The sequence below is a fragment of the Heterocephalus glaber genome, unplaced genomic scaffold (assembly GCF_053883595.1).
Source record: "Heterocephalus glaber isolate CG9 unplaced genomic scaffold, H.glaber_assembly_v1.0 deba00000809, whole genome shotgun sequence".
Taxonomy (NCBI): Eukaryota; Metazoa; Chordata; class Mammalia; order Rodentia; family Bathyergidae; genus Heterocephalus; species Heterocephalus glaber.
The window spans coordinates 4,717,485-4,741,443 of record NW_028258163.1 but is presented as its reverse complement, the minus strand read 5'-3'; the positions used below and the strand labels follow the sequence as shown (position 1 = coordinate 4,741,443).

Genomic DNA, 23,959 nt, shown 5'->3' with positions numbered 1-23,959 from the left:
CAGAAGAACAAAATTCTACAAGCAGTGAGAGAAAAGAAACAAATCACATACAAAGGAAAGCCCATCAGAATCACAGCAGACTTCTCAACACAAACCATCAAGGCAAGAAGAGCTTGGAGTGATGTATTTCAAGCCCTAAAGGAAAACAGCCTCCAACCCAGATTGATGTACCCTGCAAAACTATCTTTCAAAATTTATGGAGAAATAAGATACTTTCATGACAAAGAGCACCTCAGGAATTTCATGAATACCAAACCGGCACTCCAAAAAATTTTAGACAATACCCTAGGAAAAGACAATGAGGATCACAACCCCAGGAAACCCAGCAGAATGAATCCATTGGGCGTGACAAATTAAACGCAAAGGGGGAGAATCCAAAAAATTAAAAATTAAAAAATACAAGTTATCCAAGTAGGTATTGATGATTTTGTGGATAGCTACAGGATTCATTGTGATTTTTGCCCTTTTCATTCCTTATTGAATGGATTTGGGTCTTTCCTTTCCTTTTCTGATAAGGTTGGCTAAATGTTTGTCTATTTTATTTAATCTTTCAAAGAACCAACTCTTCAATTCATTGATACTTTATATTGTTTTCTTAGTCTCAATTGCATTAATTTTTGCTGTGATCTTTGTAATTTCCTCCCTCTTTCGTATGCCCTTTGGGTTTAACTTGCTCTTCTTTTTCTAGAAGCTTAAGGTTCAACATTAGGTTATTTATTTGACCTTGCTCTGGTTTTTCTGATGTGAGAATTTACCTCTATAAATTTCCCTCACAAGACCCCTTTCATTGCCTCTCATAAGTTCCAGTATGTCATATCGGCATTTTCATTCAGTTATAAAAACTATCTAATTCCTTCACTTTCATTCGTGACCCATTGGTTGTTCAGGAGGGTGTTATTTAATTTCCCTGTGTTTATGTAATTTTTGTGGTTTCTTTTGCCATTGATTTCCAATTATATTTCACTGTGGTCTGATAATATGCGTGGGATAATGTCAATTCCTTTCCATTTATTTAAGCATATTCCATGAGCTAATATATGGTCTATTTTGGAGAAAGTCCCATGTGCTGCTGAAAAGAATGTGTATTCTGTTGTGGGGTGGAACACTCTGTAGATATCTACTAAGTCCATTTGTTCAAAAGTTTCGTTCAGCTCTGGTATTTCTTTGTTGATTTATTTTTGTCTAGTTGATCTGTCTATTTGTGCCAGTGAGGTACTGAGGCTCCCTATTACGATTGTATTTGTGTTTATTTGATTTTTTCATATCCATTAGTATTGTTTTATGTAGTTGAATGGTCTGGTATTTGGTGCATATATATTTATGATTATTATCTCATCCTCTTAGGTTGTTTCCTTAACAAGAATGTAATGACCTTCTTTATCTCTTCTGATCATGCTTGGCTTGAAATCCAGTTTGTCTACGAATAGAGTAACTACCCCTGCTTTTTTCTGGGTTCCTGTTGCATTGAGTATTGTTTTCCATCCTTTGACTTTCAGTCTGAATTTCTTTTTGAGTTAAATGTGTTTCTTGTTGGATCTTGTTTTTTGATCCATTTTGCCATTGTTTCTTTTGATTGATAACAGAGACCATTCACATTGATGATTATAACTGATATGTACTGAGTTACTTTTATCATGTTATTTTTATTTTGTTGGTTTCTTTTCTTTCCTTTCTATTTAATTGCTTGCTTTGTCTGGTCAATTCATTCTGTTGGGATTCTTGGAATTGTTTTCTTCATTGTTGTTTTCTAGAATATCCTTCAGAACTTTTTGGAGTGCTAGTTTGTTGGTCATAATTTCTCCAGGTGTTCTTTATCATGGAAATATCTTATTTCTCCATCAATTTTGAAAGATAATTTTGCAAGGTACATCAGTCTGGGTTGGAGGTTGTTTTCTTTTAGGGCTTGAAATACTTCACTCCAAGCTCTCTTTGCCTTATAGGTTTGTGTTGAGAAGTCTGCTGTGATTCTGTTGGGTTTTCCTTTATATTTTGTTCTCATGTTGAATTTCTGAAATCTTGACTATTATATGCTTTGGTGTAGTTTTAAAATTTTTTTTTCTGAACATGGCTATTTGGAGTTCTATATGCCTCACTTATCTGTATCTCAAGTCCTTTTTCCATGCTGGAAATTTTTCTGCTACTACTGCTGTGTACAGGTTTTTATGCCCTTTGTGCTATCTTCTGATTCTTCGTTGATTGCAATTATTCTTATATTAGTTTTTTTGCATTGTCTAGCAGCTGTTGGATTGATTTTTTTCATGGTCCCTTGCTATTTTTAGGAAGTCTTTCATTTGATGACTGTCAACCACAGTCCTGTCTTTTAGATCTGATATTTTGTCTTCTGTGTATACTTTCAATAGAATTTTTAATCTCCTGGATTTCTATTTGAGTCTGTTTTATGGAATCCAGTTCTTTTCTATGTTGGGCTTTCATGGTTTCCATGTCTTTCCTAAGCTCTTCTATAATCTGTATCTACTCTGATTCACTAATCTTTTCTTTCATTATGGTCATCATCTCTTTAATTATCTCTGTTTTGTTTTTTGTCAAAAGACCTATTGGGGGCTGGGGATTTAGCTCAGTGGTTTCGCCACCTGCTGCGCAAATGCAAGAACCCGAGTTCGATCCCCAGTACGGGAAAAAAAAAAAAAAAAGACCTATTGATCTATTTTGTTACTTATGCTGCCACCATTTCATAAAATTCAGCTGGAGGTTTTTTATTTCTTCCACCTCAATGACCCCTTGATTTGCCTTGGGCAAGTTGGGGGTTATTAGTTTCATCATCCTTTTGTGTCTTCTTATTTTATATTTTTGTTGTTATTGTTTATTTGTTTTCTGTGTTGAGACTTGTAAATTGCTTATGGTAGGTAGCTTTATTACTAGTATCAGGACCTCTTTAGGAAATGACTACACTTTTCAAAGATGTCTTCTAGGAGTAGCTTCCTTTTGGCTTTTGAGTCTGTCCCAAGACCCTGCCTCTTCAATTTATTAGGGATGAAGAGTTGCTGCCTATTTGGCCTAGCACCCTGTTCTTTGGTACTGGACTATAGTATTGTTTGTGATCCCCAGACAATCTAGGTATTGGCATACAAGGAAAATCAATTGATCACAACAACTATGTCACCTTGGCTAGAGTAGTACAATCAGTAATAACATTAGCAACAAGCATAGACTAGAAAGTAACAAACTGTGACGTGTTAATTTGCCACCTTTAACCATAGGTACAAGATTTATAGTTACATAACAAGATCTAAGACCAATCAGGAAATTACATACAGTAAATATCCACTCAATAGAACAATTTTATCCTTAAAATTTAAGAGATAAGAAGAAAAAATAGAGAAATAAAAGAAGAGAAAGATTAGAACCAAGACTGAAGGACAACAAAGATTACCCAAACCTTGGGAAACAGGTAAAGAAGACAAGAGGGAAAGAAAGAAGGAAAAAATAAGACTAAAACAAAACTAGAAACAATGTTCATACTCATTAAAAAACAAAAGCAATCTAGAAGAAAAAAGCAAACAAACCAAAAATAACCAAAGTAAAGGATTTCTCTGTGGTTACCTTTTGGGAACTGCAGTTTTGAGGTAGTGTCCTATTTAGGGCATGATTCTGCTGTCACTGGTAGACAAAGGAGCCAGACAGAGCCCAGATCGGTGCTAGATGATCCCAGCAAGCCCTGCAGGATTAGGGTGGGGTACTGGATAATCTCAGCAAGCTAGCAGTAAGGTTAGGGTGGGGTGCCATTTCTGGAGCTTTCAAATTTATAGAAGTTTGGGCTGAGCTTGCCTCTGGTTGTGGGGTTGAGGCCTGAGTCTTTCAGCCTACAATATTGTGGATGTCTCATGCTGGCCTGACCATGGCTCCCTGACCTTGAACTTCTCCCACCATTGTCCCTTACCCAGTCACTGTGGGATTGCAACACTGGGAGCCCTGAGATGAAGCCAACTCATGGCCGCTCTGAGTTCTAGGTTCAGTTGGCCCCTCCCTAAAATGGCACCTAGCCAAGTAGCCTCTCCAGGGGACATGGTAGTTGCTTGGACTGTAAGCACTCACCAGCTGTTGTAGCACACAGCATCCACTCCTCCATTTCATTGGTGCATTTCTCCCTGAAGGCCTCTGGAGTCATCCATTTTTTTGTGTGTCTCTGTAGATTTGAGCCTCCTCTCTTATGCCATGAACTGGGAGCCAGGGAGAAAGTGCAGTTTGCCTCCTGCTTTTTCTATGTTGCCATCTTTCTTCACTTTCTCTGTAGGCTCCAATTTTCCCTTTAGATCTTTCTTCAGTTCTGGGGACCCACCTCTCTCCTCCTTTTCTTCCCCAAGTATCTGGATTCTGAATCTTGCAGAAGTTGATTTCTTGCTGCTTCCTGCTCACCATCTTCCCAGAAGTCCCTCTGTATTCTGTATTTTCTAAAGTGATATATATAGAAAGCGGTAACAAGATACCATTTCTCTTTTTGTTTTAAAAAAATCATTTTTGACAAGATTATAAATTGATGATTGTAATCTTTTTTTTTAATTTATAGCTGGGATACAGAAAAACCTATAAAGATTTGACATGCTGGAGAAAACACTGGTAAAATTTTGTCTAGCTTTTATGTCTTTTTCTATTTTTAATGAACGAGGCATTTTATTAGCCCAGCATCATTTGTGCCCATGCTTGTTGTTGGTAACTCCCAACAGTGCAAGCATTTTGTCCATGCAGTGTGAGTTTGCAACCCATATCTTAGTTGCTTTGCACTATTTTCACCCTCACCCCAGAGCTTGGGAGATCTGGTGAACCACAATCAGAGCTTCAGCTGAAGTGGCTGGGCAAGACCCCACATCTGTGCTGACTCCATAGAGGTCTTGGTCATGGAGGCAGCCCCAGGGCCACCCCGAAGGTATAGGTGCAGCCTTGCGCATGTGGATTCAGCTGTGTGTAGAGCTGGTTCCCATGGTAGGAGCAAGCTCTTTATGCCTGGCCAGCTTGACTGTGTTGCCTATTCTGGGATGTTCTCAGGGTGGTTGGTGGACTCCAGGCAACCTAAGGCATCCTCTTGCCAGACCAGGCAAAGGGGATCTCAATTTTTAATGTCTCTCAAAGGGAAGGGTTTTTTGTATAACATCCCTGCTTTGCTGAATTGTTGATAGAAAATGAATCATGGTAGTACAGGAAACGATTGGTCTGATACCTATGAAAAATATAATTACATATAAAATTTTGGAAGTAGAACTTTTGAGCTGAGGTGATCATAATCTAAGATTGGCTGTCTGGAAAAAAAAAATTCTTTTCCTCTTTTAGGTCAAAGAGGCCCCTGAAATCAATTTAGTTCTGTACCCTCAGGGCCTAACGGGTGAAGAAGTGTATGTGAAAGTCGATTTGAGGGTTAAATGCCCACCAACGTACCCAGATATGTGAGTACCTTTATAAATAGTTTCAATGTGACTTCATTTTTGTTTTGACAGCGTAAAAACAGATTAAAATTAACAGTATTCCCCCTATTCCACATAAAATTTCATTTTATAACACTTGCACTTCCACAAAACTACATTTGTTGTAGACATTTTTATGAAACCTTGTTTAAGTCTGCTTAGGGTTGTAGAATTCTCACTATCAATACTAATGTTTGCTTTGTGACTACTTGTTTTTGCTGACCTGTCCATTTATTTAATTCTTCACTGACTAGGAAGAGAAAAAAATCTAGAAGAAAAGGTTAAAGACACATCAACTACTTAAAGCACTTGTATACTTAAAGTACAAATGAGCTGAACATGGCGGTGCATATCTGTTATCTCAGCACTCTTGAGAGGCTGAGGCAGGAAGATCACAAGTTTGAGCCTAGCCTGGGCAATTAAGCAATTTAGCAAGACCCTGTCTCAAAATTTTTTTAAAGGGCTAGGAATGTAGCTCAGTATGAAGACCTGGGTTCAATCCCCAGTATTTAAAAAAGAAAAATTGGAATGACATTGGGTGTAGCAGCACATTCCTATAACCCCAGCTAAGTGGCCTAGATTACAGGACCCTGTCTCAAAATAAAAAAATGAAAAAGGGCTGGTAGAGCGCTCCTAGGCTTAATCCCATTATCACTAAAAATTTAAAAAGTATGTTTGGCATTAGAAATCAGGTAGCCTTATGTGCCTGCCTGGACCTTTTACTCACTACCTAGAGTACGGGAGTACTGAGAGGTGCCATGCTCCACAGTGGGGTGCTGCTGCTGAGTCCTCATTGTGCAGAGCTGTCCCTTATAACATAGGATATTTAACATCTTGACCCTTACCCTGTAGTGCCAGGCATGTTTGCCCTTCACTGAGACAACACAAACCACGCATTTCCAAACTCCCCCTGAAGGTGATATCACCTCTGGCTGAGAATCACTGGGAAGAGCAAATATATCAGCCATCAGGACCCAAGGGGTCTTTTGCTGAAGTGTCTGTCACATGTACTCCACATAATCTTTCCCTTGATCTTCTTCAACTATTCCCCAGAAAATATTTACATTTGCCATTTATCATAAAGGATATGATTCTAGAACAGCCAAGTGAGAGAAATGCATAGGACAGGATTGGCCAGAATAATTACCATTATTCTTAACAGTGGCTGGAACTTAATTGTACAAGGAATCAGCAAAGGTTTGAGAAGGAAAGTGGCAAATAAAAGTCAGCGCTGCAGTCCACAGGGGGTGAATGTGAAATTTTGTGTCCTAAGAGGTGACACAGGACATGACAAGACAGGTCATGACTGAGTTCCTTCAAGTCAATAAATCTCCTTTGCTCTCAACGTTGTGTTAAGAGTATACATGATAAATATGCCAAAGATTAATTAATGCGAGAAGTAATTAAACTTATGCAGGAAAGCTAAAATAGTGCCTCTCTAGGTACTTTAGGTTTTTTTGTTTTTTTCTGTCACTTGGGAGGCCAACAATTTAATTCACTTCTGACATTAACTGTCCATAATTAATACAGACCACATAGGGTAAGGCTCAGTTCCACAAGCCTGCTGCTTCTGCAGGTGCAGGTGCCAAGCCTAATGATTCTGACTTATAAATGGTGGCTGTAAATTTGGGGGTTCCCACAGCTTCCTCAAGTTCGACAGGTTACTAGAGTCCCCAACGGAACTCAGGAAATTATTTACATTTGCCATTTTATCAGAAAGACTATGACCCTGGGATAGCCAAATGATAGATGCATAGGGCACAGTGTGGGGCAGGGCCCATGGCCTCTATGCCTTCCACAGGCCTTCCCTCTACATGGCACCTCCAGAGTCTCCTTAAACCCTGTCGTCCCATTCCATACGTATGATTGATCAAACAACTGGCCATTGGTGATTGAGCACCCAGAGGTCTACAGTGGGGTTGAAATTTCCCATTCTGTAGTCCATTCTTAGTCCAGGTTTGTTCCAGGTAACAAACCCCTTGACCTATAGCTCTCCAACCACAAGAGTTCACATCCTCAGCAGAGACTCCAGTGAGGTGGGAAGGGGTTTGTTATGCATAGCATATGATGCTCCCCTCACCTCTGTCTCTAGGGAAAGTTCAAGAGCGACAGGGGCTCTGTGCTGGATTCAAAGATGTACACATACGTAGATGTACATGTATATGTATATATGTGCATAGGTAGATTTCATGCCATAGACTTGAGAACTCTAGGTTTACTCTTGAAAAATCAAAGAAAAATTTGGATATAGAAGTACTGAAGTGCTAATTGTTACTTGTGAAAGTAATTGGAAGCTGTCTAAATGTTAAACACTAGTGCAGGGTTCCTCAGCCTTGACACTGTTGACATATCAGGCAGGATCGTTTTCTGTTGTGTTTGCTAACCTGTGCTTTGTAGATTTGTGTGTGTGTGGTACTGGGAATTGAACCCAGGGCCTTTGCGCTGAGGTATACCCTCAGCCCTCTTTAAAATTACTTAATTTGAAACAGGACCTTGGTAAGTTGCCCAGGCTGGGCTTAAATCTTCCTGTCTCAGCCTCCCAGAATACTGGTATTACAGGTATGCACCACTATCCTCCTGCCTCAGCCTCCCAGAGTGCTGGGATTACATGTGTGCACCACTACATCCACTTGATTGCTTATTTAAAAAAAAAATTATGGGCCGGGGATTTAGCTCGGTGGTTCTTCCACCTGCTCCGCAAGCGCAAGGACCCGAGTTTGATCCCTAGAACCAAACAAAAATAATTATGTAAGACTTTATTTGGGGACAAATTCCTCTCCTTTTAAAGTCATATGATACAAGGGCTGGGGATTTAGCTCAGTGGTTCTAGCACCTGCCTTATAAGCGCAAGTTCCCGAGTTCGATCACTGGTACCAAAAAAACACACACACAAAATCATATGATACAGGGAAATACTCCTTTCTGTTCTTGATGCCACTGTGAGAGAGAGGACTGAATGACATTTGTGTACATTTTCTCCTGAAAACTACTGTCTCCTAGATTTCCATCTAACCACCGTTTGGCCACCACACCAAATGAGAGACTAGTATTGAGAGAATGTAGGAAGGGAAGTTGTTGAGACTTCACTAAGATAAAATACCATGAATCGCTCAGGAATGCTTGATAGAAAGCAATGAGTCATCTCATCAGAAACACTAAATAAATCTCATTTAATCCCAGAGAGATACTAGTGGATGTTTATTGCAGGGAATAAAAGAAAACCTGAGGGTTGGTTGTATCATTTCCTTGAGCAGAGAATATCAACTTAAGTGAGCTCTGCAAGGTGAAGAGGAACGTGAATCAAGCACCCTTGGATAGGCATGGTGTGCAGTGTACATGACTAGGTTTACAAGTGAGCTTGTGAGTGTGTCCTGTGTTCACGACCCGAATGAGTCTTGGCATGCAGCATGATGTGGGAATAGTAGATGGATCGCCACAGCTCCATCGTGCCTAGCATCTTCGTTATCTTTCTGCTACAGTACACGACTGACGAAGCAGTTAGACTCTTGCCCCTGAGCTGTCAGGGTTAGGTGAAGTGATGCTGGTGCAAGTGAGGGTTGAGAATCACCATGCAAGGAAGTCCATGGTTAAATGGGCTGGAGTTAGACTCAGCAGGACGTTTTGTTTTTTAAAGAAAAAACCCAGAGTTGGGGATCAGGGACAAATTAGAAGCAACAAATAATAAATGATGTTGGGAAATTTTAATCAGATTGTAAAACTGAAATCAGAGACAGAAGAGCTGAGAGAGAGCCAGTTGAACCCAGGAAGTCTGGGTCTCCCCAGGAAATAGGCCACCTGGCAGCTCAGCCTAAGGATCAGCCTCTCCATGGTGAGCACTGTGTCAAGTGGAGTTGCTGGGATGTGGCCGAAATCCTTTTGAGATAAAGGGAAATGTTGCTGGTTGCTTGGAAAGGCCCACCCACAAGGTCTGTGGGATCTTCATGCCCTCCAGGCTGGTGGGAATCTAACAAACATTAATACAAAAAAGCTGCTCTTTCTGGAATAACTTCTTTTTCATTTCTTTTTCAGAGTTCCTGAAATAGAGTTAAAGAATGCCAAAGGTCTGTCAAATGAGAGTGTTAATTTGTTAAAATCTCGCCTAGAGGAGCTGGCCAGAAAACACTGTGGGGAGGTAAGAATTGCAGAACAGTGACATTCTGCAGTGTGCTCACCAGCATTGGCTTTCTGGCCTTTTCTTTGACTTACAGCTTTTTTCACAGGACCTCGAATCCAGTTTTGACTAGATCATGTTGTTTCTTGTTGGTATCTAGAAAGAGAGACTTTGTTATTTGCATTTATTCAATTTACAGGATTTGGGGTTGTAAGTTGTAGAATGAATACAAGTGGTAGTATCAAGGCCTAAGGACTTTTCTGAAACTAGCTGACATGAACCTGGCCATACTTTATGCACACTTTGGACCTCACACCAAGATTGCATGTTTATTTGAACTTCTTTATTAGAAAATGCAGAGGAGTGATTTGGGACAAAACTTTGCTACCTCTCCCTATTGCATATCAGGAAAACTGTTTTCCTTCTTGATAATTAGTGATGTACTCTACTTCGAGGCCGGCATGGTGGCACACGGCTATATTCCCAGGACTTGGGAATGAGGCAGGAAGATCAAGAGTCCAAGGCCATCTTGCGCTGTAAGTGAGCCCTTATCTCCAAAACAAACAAAAGGATTACTCCTTCAGTGTCTCTTCTATACTCAAGCATTTACACTGAGCTAAGTACTAATTCTTTTCTAACCCTTTGAGAGTCCGGGTCTCAATATGAATTCTCCCATAGGTGGCAGAATGCAGGGCAAGAGTAGGTGACCCCTGGGAGCAGAGCAGGACTGTGTTTTCCTGAGGCAGGCGAGGCCAGGCCAGGTTCCATCATGTATAATCCTTCTCTTCCCAACCTTTGTGTAAACTCACTCAGTGTTTAGTTTAATGTGTTAGTCAGCTTTGGGTAACTGTAACAACTGAGATAAGTGAACTTTTAAAGAGAAAAGGTTAACTTTGGAGATTTCTGTCCATGACCAGTTGGTCCTGTTCCTTTGGGCTTGTGGCCAGAGGGAAAACATCGTGGCAGAAGTACATGGTGGAGTGGAAAGTCACACATCTCATTACTGAAAAGCAAAAGAGAGGAAGAGGAAGGGGCAGGGCTCTCACTGTCCCCTTCAAGGGTGTAACCCAATCACCTGAAGACCTCCAGTGGCCCCACCTCTTAAAGTTTCTGCCATCTCCCAGTAGCACCAAGTTGGGGTCCAAGCTTGTAACACATGAGCTTCTAGACACAGGAGGGTAACGTAAAGGGGACATTCTAGATCCTAGTAGCCCCTGGGCAGCCATGTTCCCACAGTCCTGTCCTGAAAGAACTAGGAAGAGCGAGGAGGGGCTAGCCTAGCCTCTGCACCTCTGAGGGAGCTCTCACCTCCTGGAAAGTGACTGGGCAGATTTCCACTTGCAGTCCGTGGTGTCATCAGCCACAGCACTGTCCATGAGGTACCTTTTGACTATAGAAATTATATCCCCTTAAGTTGCTGTTTCCAGGAGACCGGTGATTGATAATTTACAGAAAGTGATTGCAAAACAACCTGGAGCAAAACCTAGACCTTTGGAAGTATTCCACATTTCTTTCAAGTGTAGGGAAACTCTGATGTCTAATGGAAAAATAATACAGAGTTGTATTGAAAATTCACCTGCAGAATATCCTCTGATTTCTTGGATTCGTGACTTATAGTTTAATTCTTTTTGCTTTATTTTAAAGTAATCTTTTTGTGGGCTAGGGATTTAGCTCAGTGGTTCTGGCGCCTGCCGGGCAAGCACAAGGCCCTGAGTTCGATTCCCAGTACCAAAAAACAAAACAACAATAAAGTAACCTTTTTGTTTTAATATAGTTATAGATGTACATGTAATTGTAAGAATAAAGAAAGACCCTATGCACCCTCTATCCATTTGCCCCAGTGGTAACATTTACAACACTCGATAATATGGCATCATAATCAGGACATTGCCGTGGACACATTCAAGATAGAGAATAATTCTGTCACCAAAAGCATCCTCGCCTCTGCCCTTTTGTAGCCTCCCTACTAGTCCCCCACTCTCTCCTTTACACCCGGCAACCACTGCCTGTTCTCTGTTTCTACACTTTCCTCATTTCAAAGGTGTTATATACAATGTGTAAGCTTTTAGGATTGGCTTATTTCATTCAACAGGATTCTCTAGAGATTCATCCAGGTTGTTTCATGTATCACTGGGGTTACTTTTTTTTTTTTCACTGAGTTGAGGATTCCATGATACGGATATACCACTGTATGTCTCTAAATGTTCGCCAAGTGAAGGGTCTCTGGGTTCTTTCAAGTTCTGGGCTATTTCAAGTACAGTTGCTACAAATATTCATATATAGATGCTCTCCATCTTACAGTGAGATTACGTCCTGATGAACCCATTGTAAGTCAAAAAATTAGTTAATACACCTAAGCTACTGAGCATCAAAGCTTAGCACCATAGTGCACTTTTGCAGCAGTCCCCTACTTTTTTTGGCCCCAGGGATTGGTTTCATGGGAGACAAATTTTCCGTGGATGGAGAGGTAGAGTGTGGGGGTGGAGGACTGGGATGATTTGGGGATGATTCGAAAGTGTGCAGCCTAGACCCTTCACATGTACAGTCCGCGGTAGGGCTTGTGCTCCTCTGAGAATCTAATGCCACCCACTGATCTGACAGCAGGAAGAGCTCAGATGTAAAGCAGGCAGTGGGGAGCAGGAGTAAACACAGATGAAGCTTCACCTGCTCACTCAATGCTCACCTCATACTGTGCTGCCCAGTTCCTGGCAGACTGGAGGCTGGGAACCACTGACCTGTAGGATGGCTTTGGTGTATTGTGACCATTTACAGTTGGATCTTTTCCTTCCATACCTTCATGTCCTGTTGTGCCCAATTATTAATCTATGCCAGTGGTGGTGAACCTATGGCATGCATGCCGCAGTGAACCATTTGTATCGAAAGCTCTAAAAGGTCCGCCATCACTGGCCTATGCCGTGGCCCCAGATGTTGGGAACTCCTGTTGTAGAGGATCCCTTGTTTCTCCTCCTGATCATGTAGCTGACTGGAAGCTCCAGCTGGCTGTCACTTGCTCAGCATCACAAGAGTGTTGTATCCCATGTCACTAATCCAGGAGAAGGTAAAATGCAGTGGAACATAACTCAACCTTAAAGAGGAAGGAAATTCCTGACATTAGCTGTGATATCAGTTAACCTAAAGGACATTATAATAAGTGAAATAAAATGGCCACAGTAAGACAAATGCTGTATGATTCTACTTCTATAAGATGGAATATTCAGATTTAGAGACAGAAAGTAGAATGGGGGTTGCCAGGGATTAAGGGAGAGTTGTTTCGTATGGTTATAGAGTTTCCATTTGAGAAGATGAAAAATTTTAGAAATGGATATTGAAGATGTTTGCACAGCAATTTAAATGCACTTAACGTTATTGATTGTACACTTAGTTTTAAGATGATAGATATTACTTTATGTATATTTCATCACAATCTTTAAAAAATCTTTAGCACTCATCTGAGACATCTTCACATAATGAGGTTTGAAAGGCCATTGAATGTGGAAACGCACTGCGCAAATCACTATTATTGTTTGTCTAAATTTTGTTTTCATTAAGTCTGAAGTATTAGGAAGTCTAAGACATACATAGCTCTAAAGATGTTTTTATTTTCAAGTAAAATAAGAGTATAATTAAGCATTAAAGCATGGCTTAGGGATTGATTGTGGTATGGTATTCACCGATAACTGGGTATTAAAATGAGTCATTTAATTACTTGAATGGGAATAGACTCTCAAAAACAAGTATTCTTCAGCACTTCCACTTGCCTCTGCATGATTTTTAACCTATACAACAGCTTTTTTTTTTGGTACCGGGGATCGAACTCGGTACCTTGCGCTTGTGAGGCAGGCACTGGTACCACTGAGCTAAATCCCCAGCCCTACAATAGCTTTTTTATCAGTCCAGTAACTTAAGTTTACCTCAGGTTCTGTTTTTTTAGAATGAGCAAAGTCAAATTCACTAATTCATTCAACAAATACTTATTACCTGCCTACTGTGCGTCAGGTGCTGTTGTGGCACCAGGAAAGCCACAGTGAGCAAAACCCTTGGCCACCCTTTGGGGGAGCAGACAGAAAGCAATGTGGTAACTATATAACAAACCAGGCAGCACCAAGTACTGAGAAGAAAAATGATGGCAAAGGGACTAGAGTGAGCCACTGGAGTGATATTTGTGGAAGGAGTTTGGGAGAGGCCTCTAAGATTTGAGCAGGAGCCTGACCCAAGACAAGGAACCGCAGAATATATTGGGGGGCAGTTTAGAAGCGGTTCTTTTCATCTAGTCATGTAAATTTCATCAGACTTATTTGTACAGAAAATGCTAATAAATTAATCAGTTTTTAAAAATCCTTGGCTCCTCCCTCTTGGTTTAGAAATGGTTTTTCTTTGACATAATAGAAATTGCCTGCTTCTTTACTGGGTTTCTTCAGAAGAATTTTTCTTAGAAGAGCTTGGCTCTTAGTCTTTAGACTGGTGTTTCTCAACTCAAAATAAAAATGTATCCAGTAAATACCATAGTTCTGGTGGTATAAAAAAATATATTAACTTCACCCAAGAAGAATTGTGGTTTCTTGATATTTTCTTCCTAAAAGACAGAATACCAAGTAAACTGACTTTATATTCTTGTGCACACTGCCTTCTGTTATTATTTAACATCCATTAAGTTCCTTTTTTGTTTGTTTTGTTTTGTTTTGTTTTTTGGTACCGGGGATCGAACTCGGGTCCTTGCACTTGCAAGGCAGGCGGTGGAACCACTAAGCTAAATCCCCGGCCCCCCATTAAGTTCCTTTAAAAACTGCTTGAAACATATAATAGAAATGAGAAATTTTAAGTTACTTCATTAAAAGAGGGGAAAAAGAAATCTCACTGTTGCATTCTGCATCTGTGGAAGTGGCTTGGCACTCTGCCTTGGGCCTGGGGCCCAATCAGAGAGGGGTCTCAGAATCCCTTGTATTGCTTTACCAACCCAGGCATGATTTATGACTTAGCTAGGGGTGGGGAGAGTGGCTTCCTATGTTCACATTAAGAATGTCAGTGGAGGGATGAGGTCCTTAACTTCCTGGCTCTATCTCTGGGTGCTTTTCTCAATGGAGGTGAAATAACTGATCAGCCTCCTGCTGACTCACTACTAGCAGGGAGATAGTGAGAAGAGAATAGAATAGAATCATTTCAGAATACTGTGAGAACAGATAAAGCTCTAATGTTGGTGATGAGTACTCTGCTCAGCTGTGGTTGTGTAGACAGGTATCTTAGTTGGGAAGGTAGCTTTTGCTTTCATGCAACCTTAAATATTAGATTTATTTGTACAGAAAAATATTTTATTGGATTTATTGAATAAGAAAATGCCAATAAAATGTGTAGATCTGCAAAAAAAAAAAAAAAGGAAGCTTTTTCTTTATCTAAGTAGCGGTTTGTCTTAATTACAACACGCTGCAGTGAGCACCTTCAAAGCTTCTCCTCCTGCGATGGGATCCTACACCTGATTCTGAGTGTGGCATAGCAAAGCAAATGAAGGCCTTGTAAGTGCCTCTGATGGCCAGCTTGTCTTGGTAGCCTCTCCTATTTGGGTCCTGTCCCCATTATCTGATTATTGTGTCATTTCTGTTGATTTGTTCAGGTGATGATATTTGAACTAGCATACCACGTGCAGTCATTTCTCAGTGAGCATAACAAGCCCCCTCCCAGGTCTTTCCACGAGGAGATGCTCAAGAGGCGAGCTCAGGAGGAACAGCAGAGGCTGTTGGAGGCCAAGCAGAAAGAGGAGCAAGAGGTAAGACCCTCCTCCCCTCCCCCTGGACTGTGGGTACAGCTTAGGGGCCCATGGGCTTCTGTGGGTCTTTATTCTGTGTCTGCCTGTGAACAAACATATCTGTAAGTTTTGCTCAATATTCGTTTCAAAAAATGTGGATTCATGTGATCAGAGGCCTAAGACTCACAGAAGCACAATGCCTGGTTCCCTCCCAGCAGTCATCATGCTGCCAAAAGAAAAGAGATAGCCAGGTGTGGTGGCTCATGCCTATAATCCCAGCCCTCAGGAGGCTAAGGCAGGAGGCCCATCATGAGTTTGAGGTAAACCTGTGCTCCAAATGAGTTCAAGACCATCCTGGACTATATAGCTAGGTCTGTCTCACACACACACACACAAAGACAGAGAGAGAAGAGAGAAAAGAGAAAGAAGGCTTGTTAACCAGGCTTCCTGTGGTCTTTCTGAGTTTGCCAAGCTTACAGTAATTCACTCAGTGTGGACACTATTTTTTTGTACGTGTTAATAGAGATTGAACCCAGGACCCTCACACTGGACTATATCGCTACCTTCCCCCGCCCCCTTTAAATTTAATTTAAAAAATTTTTTGAGACAGGGTCTTGCTAAATTGCCCAGGCAAGGCTAGAACTTTGATCGTTTTTCCTCAGCCTCCCAGAGTACTGGGATTACAGGGATGTACCACTGTGACCAGCCTTGCCTTCCTTGTGTGAAGCAAGTATCCCATGCCCTAATGAATAGTAAAAGCCAAGAACTACACTATTCTTTATGCTTACTGTTTGTATAGGATATGAACTTCTGCCTTAACCTTGACCCTAGGGGGGGCATAACACATTTTTTGTCATAAAGGTGCATAAACGTGTCAAACCCATGTTTATTTTTTAGAATATCTATTTCTATTGATGAATTATTAATTTTAATTTTATGAGGGTTTTTTTTTTCTTTAGAGTAGGAAAAATTTATTAAGAGAAAGAAAGTTTCTGTCTAAGAGAGACAGAAGGGAGACTGGAAAGTGGGTTGCCCGCCCATCCCACTTTTCAAAGATGTTTTATACAGCAAAGCAATGTGGTGAGGCAGGTACAAAGTGGGACAAAAACTGTAAGACCCAATGGAAATTTACAAGGTGGGCATGAGTTGAGGCAAAACCATGACCAACCAATAAGATTACAAGTACAGTCACTCAGGTAATATTGATTAAATGGGGACCAAATGGGAAGACAAGTCACGTACAAGGAATTGCCCATTTAGAATATCAATCACTGCTATCTATATCTAGGGGATTATGATTATTATATTAAACAATGAATGCTTAATGGGAAAAATCACAAAAATATGAAGTATTGTATTTTTAATATTTACTGAATGTTTATTAAAAAGTATCAAAGTTTTCAACATCAACTGGGTTTTAGTGTACAGAGTCTGAAAAAGAACATCAGAAATAAAAACATATGTGAACTACGATGAAAATGCCAATAGCACTCTACAAAAAAAAAATCTTTACTTCAGTTATCACATCTGAGGCAGTCTTCACACATGACAACAGCACATTCAACACACACGTATCACTTACACTGAGAGCACATGTGTTTTGCTTTCCTGGCCTTTTTGTAGAATATACTTGACATCTCACTGGTCTTGCTCTTTTGTCAGAAGGTTCTTATTATATTATGCAATGTGTAGTTAACAGGAACATAAAATAGCAATCAAGTATTAAATTCTTAATATGTATTGCATATTTAGAATAAATGTCAACATTTTCACATTTTTACATAAAGCAACATTTTACTTGCTTATAAAACCTAAAAGATAACATCAGAAATAAAAACTTATGTGAACTACAGTGAAAATACCCATAAAACTACAACAAAAATAATCTTTGCTTCAGTTGTCAGACCCAAGACAGTCTTCACACATGAAAATTGCATGTTCCATACACAAGTATTGCTACACTGATAGCATATGTTTTGTTTTCCTTTCCTTTCTTGTAGGGCACATTTGACATTGTTTTGGTTTTCCTGTTGTCTTAGTAGGTCTTTGGGATGCTCTGCCTGTCTGTTCATCTGTCAGCTCACCAGTGTGCTCCACAATTTTTTTGTGTAGTTCCCTGGACAGAAACACTTTGTTTTGCCTCTGCTGTAAATGATCTCTTGTGAGTTCCAGTCCCAGTCCTCTAAGAAAATTTCTCCATGGTTTTTTGCACTTGTTATTTTCTTTGTAAACTGTCAAATTATTTATTCCACACATGTTTAGGATTGAATAAAACACAACCATTAGCCAACACTTTGTGTTTCAGGTGACATCATAGTTGCTGCATAACTCATCAGCAACATCTACTTGCCTTTGGTTTTGTTGTAGAAAGTTTCCATCTCAGGCTTCCATTCTGTTGAGGTTTCCCTATCAATATTTCTGTCATGGTACAATGTTGACATCAGCAGTTCCAGTTTGTTTTTCTTTGCCATATGCAAGGCCAATGTAAATCTTTCTGAAATCCAAAGATTGTACTATAGAATCCTCTGTTTTGAAATTGCAACATTTCATTTGGAATTTCTGCTTTGTTCCTGCATGCAGTCCCTATGCTGGTCAACTTGTGCTCTGTTAGCAAATGTAACATCAATTGGAAACTGGTAAACCAATTATCAAATGTCACTTTCTGATTAGTTTGGGAGATGGGAGCAACAAGTATGTTCACAGCGTCATTTGGTTTACTGTATGAATAAGGACCTGGTGGCTGAATTCCAGGATAAATTTCTAAATTGATAGCATATAAGTCTTTGCATCTACAAGGGCATAAATTTTTATGCCATATTTTGAAGATTTGGGGGGTATGTGCTCCTTGAAGCTACAGTGGCCATGAAATGCTACAAGATGTTCATCAATAGTCATGTAATCAGATGGTGTGTAAAATGCTTGGCAATTCCTCAAATCTGTCAAACAAATGACCAGATAGCAGCCAGATTATCAGTTCTTTTTCTCTCTTGGCTGGTTTTGTCATCAAACCTCGGGCAATCAAACCTCAAGCCCACACCCATCACTTTTCCATAAGTCATTTACATTCTTGTGATTATCATGAGAAAGCCTTGCTAAGTACAGCAGACTTATGAATGCTTTCAGTTCAGCTAGTGAGGTGTCATAATACATACATTCCTGAGTATGGGTATTGGTGCATACTGAACATTTTACTTGTATTTTAGCCTTTGTATATTTCACATCGTCTTGTAGCATTTCATCTGTTATAATTTCCAACACTGAATGGCAGTGCTGGCATTCTGTCCAATAGGTTTCACCTCTGCCAAGTCCCTTACTATATTTTCAGACCTATTTCTAACATTGGATTTTCCATTTGGTTGCATGACCATTTTGCAACATTTTGACTAGTCAAATACACACTCATTGCTGTTTTCTTCATCCTCTGAATTAAAGAGGTCTGCATTCCCTGTGTCTATATCTGTCAGTTTTTGCTACATTTCACTGTCGTAGGAAATTTGGCTCATATGGCCAACGTCAAAGTCATCATCATCATCTACCCACACCACTCTTCTGTTATAAAAACATGTATTTTACCATAGTAGATCATCTTCATCATCCATGCATGAGTAATCTGATGAATCACTTTGGACCTCCTTCAAAACTTGCAAATCTGGTTTTTCATGTGCCATTGTACTAAATGGGCTATTTCTACCAGAAATATCAAAAGAAAACTTTTAAAAAAACAAATCCTAGAGTGGTGTGGGTGTATTATACCCTGGGTGATGCTCAAGTAAATATACGTAAAACTTGTCAGGTGAGGATAATGTGGGTGAAAATCCCAGTTTGACCTTTTTGGACAGGTGCACACTTTTCCATTTGTCATACCAAGTGGGCAAACCCAGATTCTTTCCTGTATCCCTCAGGGAAAGGTACACAGATACACAGCTGGCTATTATTATGCTAAAGTACAAACTTACAGTAGAAAAGTATGGTATGGGTATATTTAACCCACTGTAATGGCCCCCAAATCCTTTAGGTCAAAGATAATATATGCCTCTAAATTTCCTTTTTTTTTTTCTTATGGTTTTTGAGACAGAATCTCCTACTCTCTAGTCCAGGGCAACCTTGAACTCACTATGTAGCCCAAGCTGGCCGCAAACTCATAATCCTCCTGCCTCAGCCTCCCAAATGCTGGAATTGCAGACATGTTCCACCACACTGGCTTTCTTCTTGATTTTAACACTTTTTTTCTATCTAACCCTCTAATTGACTTATCTACAACATATTTTACTGCAAGTTGTACAGAGGAGACCCCCAGTTTATTTTTTTCCTGAACATTTTCCTAACATGTTTATTAAATAATCATTCCTTGTGCTTTCCTAAGAGAGTTATTAAAGTCATTCTTTATTAAGTGACTCGTAATATTTCCTTTGCAAGTATATTTAAACTACTTATCTGTAGTAGGTTCTATTGGTAAACTAATCTATTTTGTTCAAGCTATCTGCTTTTTCTTGAATCTTTATCTTTTTTTTAGCTCAACCACCTCATTTTACTTTGTATAATCGTCCTGGGGAGGTGGTACATGTACCTTTTTACTTACCCCTTCCTTTCTCTCCCTCCCCACCTCCCATCTCTAGATCCCCTTCCCATTTCCAAAAGATCTATCTCCATATTTCCTATTACCTATCTTTTATTTTGCTCTTTAAATTCTTTATACTTTAGGTTTCTCATAGAAAAGAAACCATGAGCTATAAAAGAAACCGTGAGCTTCTGTACCTGATTTATTTGACTAAGCATTATGGTCTCAAGATGCATTCATTTTCCTACAAATGACTTAGATTTGTCCTTTGTTATGGCTGACTAGTACTCCATTGTCTATACATTGTGTATACAGTATTGTATCATATTTTATTTATCCATTTATCTATTGATGGCCCTATAGCCCACTTCCAAGATTTAGCTATTATGACTTGCTCAGACACTCTTTGAACTATTGTATCTTTAGAATGCTTTAATATCTGACAAGTCAAGCCCACCTTTTTCTTTCCCTTTATCTTCCATTATTTTTTTCCTTCACCATTTTCACACATTTTTTTTTTTGGTACCAGGGATCAAACTCAGGTCTTTGCACTTGCATAGCAGGTAGCAAAACCACTTGAGCTAAATCCCCGGCCCTCTCACACATTTATTCTTGCAGATAAAATGTCAGATTGTTTTCTCAAAGTCAAAACAAAACATATAAACCTTCTGGGATTTTCATTAAAATTGTATCAAACTTACATATTTATTTACAAATTTACATCTTGATGGTATTCAGACTTCCCATCCAGGACTATTTCCACATTTATTTTGATCTTGGTGAGGTGTTCTAGTTTTCTCCCCATAGATACTACTGTTTGTTACACTTCTAAGGTTTTGTTTTTTCCTTCTTTTCTTAGATTCTTGTGCCTGGCTCTTCTTTTGTTTTGTTCTTTTTGCTTCATTTTCTTCACGGAATGTTTCTTAGCACTGACTCCTTGTGAGTCACACCCATTTTGCTACTGTTTATCCCCTAGTGATTTATGTAGCCTTGTCATCATTTAGGGTCTACAGTTCCTTATTGCTAGAAGATAGTGGACGTTTAGCTAAGAATCTTGTTTTGGTACACAGCCATAGCTGCCTATTTGTTTGGGGTATGTTTTACACTTTCTGTTGTTCTTATCATGGTTTCTGGTGAGTCTCTTAATAGTTTTGATACTTATCATATTGAATTTTAGGGAACTAATAAATAAAATGGACTGAGAACAAAGTACCACTTTTAGTACTGAAAAGATGGACTGCAGAGTGCAGATGACAGTGTGGGACTGGGGCACTGTCAGCACTGGCCAGGTACTAGGGAGAGCTCCGACCACCCCCGGCAAACCAGCCCTGAACCTTGTGGCAGAGAGCAGCCAAAGTGCCAGTTCCCTGAAGACAATCAGGTGTCAAAGAGAACGGGAAAACTGAGAACTGACAGCATGGCTGCGGTGAACACCCCTCTGCTCTGTGTCAAGGGGGAAGGGTGGAAAGCAGTGCCCTCCCCACAGTCTCCAAACCTTGGCCAGGAAGTGTCGCCCAAGGACCCTTTTGATAAAGCCGATGGGCCTGTGGTTTGCATTAGGGTTCTGTATATTCGAGTCTCTTAGGAAAGAAGGGTTGGATTACTGATGTTCAAAGGACTTTGTGGCTTCATACTTTACACAGTGTATAGATTTCAGAGATTGGTGTCTGATGGTGGCTTGATTTATTTCAGCAACGGGAAATCCTTCATGAGATTCAGAGGAGGAAAGAGGAGATAAAAGAAGAGAAAAAAAGGAAAGAAATGGCTAAGCAGGTACTCTGTGAGTTCTGCTATACTAAAATAATTTATGTTCTGCTAATCGTAAATGTTTTTATTTCTATTGATATTTTTACCTTCCATATTGCTATCAGTAGTAAAGCTTAAAATGAAGCACTAAAAACAATAAACCCAAAGTTTGATTTATTGCATATTACAAATCCCCCCAAATAGGTGGCAAAATTTAAGAGTTATAGATCATCAGGAGATGACTTAGGGTTTTATAATCATAGAACTTACTGAATGAATCAAGGGAAAGGAGACTGAAGTCATGTTAATTAACGTGGACTAGAAATATATATATATATATATATATATAAAAAATTTTATCTCATCCCACCTCAAGTCCCCTCCCCTCCCAGTGTACAAAAGCTTTGTTTCCATTTTTTCCTTCTATTTTCACTTTTTTCTTGTCTCTTCTTTCCTTTCTCCCTTCCTCCTCCCTTGTTCCCCTTCCCATTTGAACACTTTCTTCCCATTTCCCAATGGACTGGAATTCTTAATACCCCAAATAAAACTATTTGTTCATACTGAAGAGTAAGTGGAAACCATGCATCTACCTGAGATTTCATCCAGGGAAGAGTAGGAATGACTCAACCCAGCAGGTTAAAAGGCAGTGGTGATTCAGGATAAAGTGGTTTTTTTCTTTATTTTCCCTGATTCTGGCTCAGTCAGAAAGAGTGAAACATTTTTGGAGAAATTCAGAAAAAAATTCTGCTCATTCTTTGTCTTAGAAGTATGACATTTAACTTAACTTAACTTAACTGTGCAGAGTGTCGAGAAGTGGCACCAGTGTGCCATTAAGCATTATCTGGCTAAGGCTTTCGTGCTTTTAGCTATGACCTAGCCAGCTGACTCTGTGTGACTCATTTTCGTCATACCTTACATATAGAGCTAATAGAACTAATGCTTTCCTTTGTGGCTCATGTACTTATTTCAGCAGACAAATGTACTGCCCTGTGTAAAAGTACAAAGCTGTGTACAAACCTAAAACATTATTTCTGTTTCCACCAGCTTTCTTATCATGTCAGATCTGCCTTCCTATCAGCTACTCTTCTCTTAAAACTGTAACCTGGGGCCAGGGATTTAGCTCAGTGGTTTCACTGCCTGCTGTGCAAGCACAAGGACCCGAGTTCAATCTCTGGTACCAAAAAAGAACTGTAACCTGAACTTCAGTTCTTAACCTAGAGCATATTTGGTGGGGTTAGGGGGGTTATAAATTTTCTTACATTGAGTTCAAATGTATTACACTTGTATACATTCACCCTAAATAAAATTTGCACTTTATATAGAATTGATAACTACGTATCATGCTTGTTTTCCATTTTTTACTTACACCTAAAGTGGATTTTACTCTTCTAGGAACGTTTGGAAATTGCTAGTTTGTCAAACCAAGACCATACCTCTAGGAAAGACCCAGGAGGACACAGAACACCTGCCATTGTACATGGAGGGTCTCCTGATTTTGTAGGAAATGGTAAACACCGAGCAAACTCCTCAGGAAGGTCTAGGTAAGTCCCTGAAATTTCTGATCTTAGAGAATGGAAAAAAAAAAGTAGAAAATTAAAATGCCTTACAGTAAAATTTGGTGAAATTTTCAGGTAGGACTCAATAACTTTTTCAAAGCCTATGTATCTTAATGTGTTAGTTGTACAAAATTGAATCCCCACCCCAACCCCATACCGGGATTGAACTCAGGACCTTGTGCTTGCAGGCAGGCACAGTGCCACTGAGCTAAATCCCCAGCCCAAAACTGAATTGTTATAGTGCTTTCCAAGTATCTTTAATGAAACCAGTTTCGTATCTCAGACCCCTTTAAAAAGGCCTATACCACTTCACAATCCTATTTTCAGTACCATTTGATTTGACTTTTTGTGACCTAATTACTCAGTAAATGTTTTAATTTCTTCTTTTAATCATCCTTGTCCAGCCAAATTACATGTTGTATATATTTCAGCCTCCAACCCCTTAGATCTAACCATGGATGTGGGTACACTCCACAATGGGCACAGGCAGAACACCCTTTTCATGAGAAGGGCCCCCCATTTGCTGCTGGGCTCCCCCTTCACTGTTACTGAGGCAGGCTGCTGGGTTGTTCCTGTCGTGGAAGGTCACAAAGAAGACCTTGGTTCTTCCTCCATATCCCTTCCCACTAAATGATGGACACTTTCCTGTCTGTTTTCCCTTTAGACTAGAAAGAATTTTGGTGCAGAAACCATTTATGAATGGTTAGATTATTAAATAACATAGGAACTTCAGCTTCTTAAGCTATGTCTTGCGAGACTAAGCAGCACTTAAAACCAACAATTCTATGAAAAGAAACATTTTCAGTACCAAACTAAAGATCTATATAAATTTTCAGG

The 23,959-nt window shown here is 39.7% G+C and overlaps 1 protein-coding gene across 7 annotated transcripts in view; it reads left to right on the top strand.

The window, feature by feature from the left end:
* Positions 1-23,959, top strand: part of Eif2ak4 (eukaryotic translation initiation factor 2 alpha kinase 4) — a 109,234-nt gene that overhangs the window by 7,060 nt on the left and 78,215 nt on the right. For 3 of the 7 annotated variants that reach the window (XR_015449795.1, XM_013078443.3, XM_004861532.4), the window contains exons 2-6: positions 5,284-5,396; positions 9,444-9,546; positions 15,131-15,283; positions 21,513-21,593; positions 22,959-23,107. Coding sequence is in view for 6 of the 7 variants with exons in the window: in XM_013078443.3 (XP_012933897.1) it covers positions 5,284-5,396; positions 9,444-9,546; positions 15,131-15,283; positions 21,513-21,593; positions 22,959-23,107 (599 nt within the window). In the remaining variant the exon portion in view is untranslated. Of the gene's footprint in view, positions 1-4,525; positions 4,576-5,283; positions 5,397-9,443; positions 9,547-15,130; positions 15,284-21,512; positions 21,601-22,958; positions 23,108-23,959 lie in introns of those variants that run through there. The other 4 variants (XM_013078442.3, XM_004861533.3, XM_021241941.2 and 1 more) reach the window with 4 other exon arrangements.